The sequence below is a fragment of the Aulonocara sp. 'chitande type north' Nkhata Bay genome, linkage group LG2, assembly GCF_057382095.1.
Source record: "Aulonocara sp. 'chitande type north' Nkhata Bay isolate Kocher_YH1m ecotype deep benthic linkage group LG2, A_spYH_male_GT1.1, whole genome shotgun sequence".
Taxonomy (NCBI): domain Eukaryota; kingdom Metazoa; phylum Chordata; class Actinopteri; order Cichliformes; family Cichlidae; genus Aulonocara; species Aulonocara sp. 'chitande type north' Nkhata Bay.
Genome location: NC_141345.1, coordinates 29,466,216 through 29,472,500, shown reverse-complemented (window position 1 = coordinate 29,472,500; position 6,285 = coordinate 29,466,216). Strand labels below are relative to the sequence as shown.

The window sequence follows — 6,285 nt, the reverse complement described above, 5'->3', positions numbered from 1 at the left end:
TGTTCTAAAACAAACCTCCCGTTGCCACCCACCTTTTCTTGGACTTTTTTGGTGTTTGGAACATAAAAGGCCGTGACATAAACAGAGTATTGAGTTCAGATATCAAAAGAAGAACACGCCAGACTAAGCTGCCACATATTGTAATTAGTTTCTCAATTTGGCTTCTAGTTCAAGCAGGAAAAAAAAAAAAACTTTAAAGACTCCCTAAAAGCAGAACTTGACATCAAACTCCACTTTCATAGTACATTCCTTACAGGCAGATTTTCCATAAAGGCAGGCGTACTTGCTTTTATCAGATCGTGTGAAGAGTGTTAGACTGTAAGATATGACTAAAGGTACACTGGACTGATGCAACAGGTTATGGTATGCAGATAATTATCAGTTTGTTGTTTGTTGCTCGAGTAACCGAGTACAGTCCTCAAGGAGACTGGTGCCTCCAGTTTAATCTCTTTACTGTTTGCTGAGTCATGCTACAATTTTTCCTTTCTGTAAATATTAGAAAGAGAAATACAGCCTATGGAAACAGTTCACCAAAGTGACCCCAAAATGTATGAAAACATATAAAAATTTTTTTTTATGAAAACACGGTAATACTTCTTAAGCTGCTGTAGTTTTGGGTTGTCACAATTAAAAATAGTCGTCTTTTACTCATTACGTTTGACATGTTTCAGTTCATTCAACAAATTCAGACAGTAGCCTTCTATAGTTCACATACGTTAACCGTATCTGTAAGAGTGGGCTTAAAAAGACTCACCTGTGTTCGCCATACTGGTTGTTGGATAAAATTAGAAATATGAAAGTCATCGACAATCACAAACGGTATAACAATACTGGATCTTCTTCCTGATACATTTGTTTGGTGCTGTCTCATTGGCTCGCATACCGTTGAAGGGCGGGGCTTAGTCGGCGAGGCTTCATCGCTTAGCCAAACAAATCAATTTGTCACTCTTCAAAATAAAAGGAAGTAAAAGGTATTTAAATAAATGCATATGTTGAATATTTTTTCACAGAGTAAAGTATGTGGTTTAAATATTTTACGTTTAAGTGTTTTGTGCGAGTAAAATTACGAGTGTGATATGCATAAAGGATCATATGCAGTGAGCACAAACCTTTTAATGGTCGCAAAAAAGATCAAGTTGACACAAACATAGTTCCTATTTAAACCATTTTATTACAAAAACAATCAATCAGTCTCCTAAAAATAATATTTACTTTACATTCTGTTTCTGATATATTAAAAAATAAACAATCTACAGAGGTTAATTTGCCGGCAAATAAAATCATGGTGACTGCAAAAGAGCATTATAAACTATTTGTTCTCGTTACATTTTACATGTACATTGTTATAATCGCATTTACACTTTCTTTGAGGGAATTGAAATAACATTTAAATTCTACAGTCACTGATTACACCACTACAGCACTGCAGTGTTCAAACTGTACTTTAGTAAGTTCATCAGTAGAGTCTCTCTTTCCATTTCGAAACTTCTGATATGTCCCACAGATCAGAGTCCCTATAACAACCAGTAAAGGGAGAGCGAATAAACCTCCTATAATCCAGGCCATCACTGTGAGGACAGGAGATTGACGACATTCATACCGCTTACATGAAAACTCTGAAGGATCTCTGCTTCCTGCGTTGTTCACTGCCACCACACACACTTTAGTTCCCACTTCCAAAGATCTGACCAAACCCCGCCGTGACGCATCCCCAAACTTTGGGACTTCACTGTCCCTTCCCTCGATGACTATTCTGTACTCAGATACCACTGAAGATGGAGCACAACACTGCACCTGTATTTCCCCTCTGTCACTCCCCGCACTGACTGGCACCAGCGCTTGGATACGTGGTGGATGAGGAGGCACATTAGCTCCACTCATCCCAGGGCAGAGGCACCCAATTTGCTCTGAAAGTGCAGCACAGGGAACCTGGTTCTCCGAGCAGGGGTCGTACTCGCAGAGCAGAGGTTCTAGGTCCATCTTTGGGAAGGACACCATCCTAGGAGAAGCTGTGGTTGTGTCATATTCCTCCTTATTAAAGTCATAATCATCCTGGCCTTCTGAGCCCATGTCAGTCATGTGTATGATCTGTGGACGAGTGATGGGTGGGGAAGCAGACGCAGCATTGGTGAAGAAATGGGAATGCATGGGAGGCAAGACAAGAAAGACAAGTGCCACCAGGTTCCTGCAAAATGAGGTCATCTCTGTGAAAAGAAATGAAAAGAATAAATATGGTCACTGGTCACTTTACAACTATAAACATACTGATTGATATATTTAAAATATTCCTGTCTAATATCTTTCAGAACTTGTTACTGAATTTGGTTGTAATTTCTGATTAATGAAAAAAGCAAAGAGGCTCTGCAGCGGTACCAAGGATGACAGTGAGACTTTAACATTTGCTCTCTGTTTTGGCATTTCACTGTATCAAAAGAGAGAAAGACAAAAGTGTGGTGACACACAAAAGAAAGTTCTTTGGCTGGATTCGAGGCACTGGGATGTAGTTTGCCTAAGTTTACAGCTCATGAATGCTCTTGAGTATACTCATACATCTGCAATGTCCAGTCCTGCAAACACATTTGTACTTGGAAGAAAGCCAGGGGACTTCTGTGGGAACCCAAAACAGACAAAAAGCTGACTGATTTTCAGTCTGGTCAGTTTATAAAATTAATTATAAAACTCAGAGAATATTTGTAATGCAGTTAAAAGATAATATTTATGACTAAACCTCTAAAAGTAAAACATGGAGCTATAAAGTGAAAAAAAGAAAATACTGAAATGGGTCTACAGTACCTGCTCAATGCTGGTGGGCGTCTCAAGTCTGAAGTACTTTGTTTCCACTATGGCTGCTCTCACTTGTGCTCTCAACTGTTCTCAGTCAAAGCTTTTTCTCTGACTCTCTCCTCCTCATCTACACCCCTCATCATTCTCTGCCTTCATGGCCTCCCCCCACCCCCTCTTTTTACTCTTTTTTTCCCTTCATGCACTACAATTTTCTTTTTATTTAGCAAGCTTTCTAACTGGCCATCCGTGACCTTGCAGTTTGCACAGATTTTTTTAAGCTCAGATGTGTATTTATTAAAGACCCCTTCCACCTCTTGTAGCCCCCATTGTGAGATGCTAGAGAGAAATGAATGAGGCCTCATTTTGTTCTTATCCTTTAATGTGCTAAAGCAGGCAAAGTACCTTTTATGTTTCACAACATTTTTAATCTTTAAGGACAAAAAAATCTTAATTACTTTGCGAAGACCTTGACTTTATTAAAAAAACTTTCAGCTGAGATATGCGTGGGGAAATGATACGCTTTCTGTAACTTTTGAAAAGAACTGAAGATCTTTTATCAGAAACAAGTGCTCAGAATTGGATGTGCCCAGTCAGGGGAATTGCAGGATAAAATTCCTTCACTGTTACTTTCCAAAATACTATGTGTCAATACATTGCAGAACAGCAACACAACCTCTACTTCCACAGAGGTAGGTTATCATATTAATAGTGTTACATACTTATTGCATATGAAACTGGATACTGTGTTTCTTCTGAAAAAGAAAGCGTCACATTTGTTATTTGACGCTTTCTTTTTCAAAGTCAAATAACAAGTGCTTGCCTACTTGGTATAACTCTCAAATGCACACCTTAAAGCTGATAAACTGTAAGCTGGAGAGAAAATAATGTCTCACTAATTTAGAAGGTCTTCATTTAGTATGGTAAAAAGAGTTTGTTGCTCTATAAAAAGCCCTCCATGAAGCTGGGACCATCTTACTGTTCATCACTGATTAAGAAAACAAGAACAACCCAAGGTTTCTCCTCAGTACTGGTTCCAGGCTGACCTACTTAAGTTTAAAGCCTTTCTTTAACCATAACATTTTATTTTTGACAGACTTTACACTTTGTTCTATTTGTGTGTACAGTTTTATACTCTATATTTCTACTCTCAGTATATTTTTCATTGTGAACCTTTACATCCTGTTCTGCAAAGCACGTTTTTTCAATGCTGAAAAGTGCTATACAATAGAAACAGTGCTTGTAACAAATGTTTCTAGTTCTCAGTTCTTTGTTTAGTATTGTTCCCTTTCGCCTGTTTCTTCTTTGTGTGTCCTCCCCATGGTCCCTTGTGTGTAGTCAGTCATGTCTCTTTACCAATGTCCAGTTTGTGTGTCTTTGTCCATGTCTCTGTCTCAGAGTTAAGGCGTCCTGTTTTATTCTGCTAGTCTCTCGTCTCATGTGCACCATGTTCAGTTTTCCTTGCCTCATTAGTTTGATATGAGTTATATTGTGTCATGTTTCTTCCCAGGTGTGTTCAAACTGCCTCTCATCCCCACAGCTGGCCTCTCTTGTGTATTTAAAACCTCAGAATAGAGGGTTGTGCCTGTGTTCTTTGTTGTGTCCTCCATCACAGTTGTGCCCTCTGTGCTCTGCATTTCTTTACGGACTCATAGGCTAGTTAGTTCCTTACCTGAGTTTATGTATCCCATTGAAAGGCTTGTGTCCAAGCTGAAACTTGCTTTCAGTTTTTTTTTCTAGGAAATAAATCTTATTTCTCTAACCAAGTAATGAAACATTCAACCCTGTAACATTCTTACTTTTATTGGATTATGCTTATCTTTATGAATGCACCAGGCCAGTATCTAAAGAGATTAGATACAAAAAATTTGGAAACAAATGCACTGTCCCTGTTTCCTGGAATAATGATCTGTCTGTGTTCACTTGTCTGTCTGCTGAATATCGGTTGGAGTTTTTTCTTCACTTGCATTTTTTGTAACTGATGCTGCTCTCTTGGCCAGGTCTTTTTTGAAAAAGATATTTTAACTGCTATCAGACTTTGTCCTAGATAAAGAAAGGATAATAAAAACAGCCAACATGCTTTCACTCACCATTAAGGCTGTAGGAGTATGTTGTTGATTCTGATAATCTGCTAGATTTTGTTATTTTTCAAGGATTGATGAGGACATCTACAAAGCAGTTTTGCATAGCCTTTATATTGTGCTGCTGGGTTCCCGGTTGCATGTCTGGTGACCTCACAGCTTCAGACACAACTGAACCTGAGTAACCTAAGAGCTAATTTACTACAATTTTAAAAAATAATGAAGGAAATGACATAAAAACCTATTATTTCTAGTATTAATTATTCATTTTCAGTATTTAATTGACATACAGGTCCTATACAGTTGGCCAGGGGGTGCTGTGACACCCTCAGCACGAGTACTTCCCAGAGTCTTTGATGACATTGAGCAGAATGTTTTAGAATACCAGGCTACGAATAGAAATTTGGCACACTGGCAGTATAAATAGTGTGTAGATCACAATGTATATCAACACCACAGAATAGTGACTTAGAGGCTTATCAAAATATCTCAAAATTACCAAACATCAGTGAAGGATTTTCTAGTTTTCTCTTTCTGGAGTGCAGCCAGTAGCATAAACATTTTATCTTTGCTGTTCAGTTGCATTATAAATAAACTTAATGACAAACCTACCAAGACTGTTTTCACTTGCCATCACAGTACGAAAAGCGCAGATGTTACTGATCAGGTTAATGCTGAACATTAAGATCAGTCCCAAGTCCTCAAAGCTGAAGCAGGAATTAAACCATCAATCGTGATATTTTTTACACTTGAGGTTTCTGCTGTGATATCAGACAACAAAACCTGTCTGTACATATGTTAAAATATCATGCAGTTTGTCTTCACAGCCACTGGAATTTATGCATCTGTTCATGTAAAAGTCTGACTGAGATTAAAATCTTTTTAATAAGAGACCTTCACACTGATTTGTAGCGCCACATAGTGGTGAATCCTCGTTATTGCTGCTTCCTGACCCTTCACCCCGTTAACACCATAGATGGTAAAGTTCTGCTGTCTTTCCCCCCCAATACCCTATACTAAAACCTTACTTATGCCACTGAAATAAATAAATCCATGAATTAAATAATAAAGATTTCTTGCCACCAACATATTAAAACTATGCGTCTCAACTGAATAAGTCATTATGTCAAAATTGTGAGTTAGGTGTCTTAAATGATCAGCTTACTAACCCAAACATGTGAGAAAATCAATCTAAATTGAGAAAATATCTTCAAATTTCGAGTTAGTAAATCGATTTTTTTTTTTTTTTTAGATTTTAATCCCGTATTTAGAGTTTTTGGATGATATTTTTTCCTTTCTCCATATCCATACAATCCAGAGAGTTAGTAAGCAGATAACGTGCCTGACGTCTGCCACAATGATGTAAAACATTTTTTAATCTAAAAATTCAATTGATAGTTTAGAGCTATTTACAACTTTAATA

General features: G+C 37.7%; 2 protein-coding genes across 2 annotated transcripts in view; both read right to left on the bottom strand.

Annotated features, from left to right (window-relative positions):
* Nucleotides 1-885, bottom strand: part of LOC147338129 (thiosulfate:glutathione sulfurtransferase-like) — a 3,850-nt gene extending 2,965 nt beyond the window's left edge. The window contains exon 1 of the mRNA XM_086264056.1: nt 755-885. Within this exon, the coding sequence (XP_086120182.1) occupies nt 755-767 (13 nt within the window). The 5' untranslated portion in view covers nt 768-885. The remainder of the gene's footprint in view (nt 1-754) is intronic.
* Nucleotides 886-1,151: 266 nt separating this feature from the next.
* Nucleotides 1,152-2,952, bottom strand: LOC147338128 (LRRN4 C-terminal-like protein). Its single transcript, XM_086258109.1, has 2 exons — nt 2,794-2,952; nt 1,152-2,204 (listed from the first exon to the last, which is right to left on the bottom strand). Exon 2 carries the CDS (start codon nt 2,200-2,202, stop codon nt 1,408-1,410), a length of 795 nt encoding a protein of 264 aa, XP_086114235.1. The 5' UTR covers nt 2,203-2,204; nt 2,794-2,952; the 3' UTR covers nt 1,152-1,407.
* Between the last annotated feature and the right edge of the window lie 3,333 nt (nt 2,953-6,285).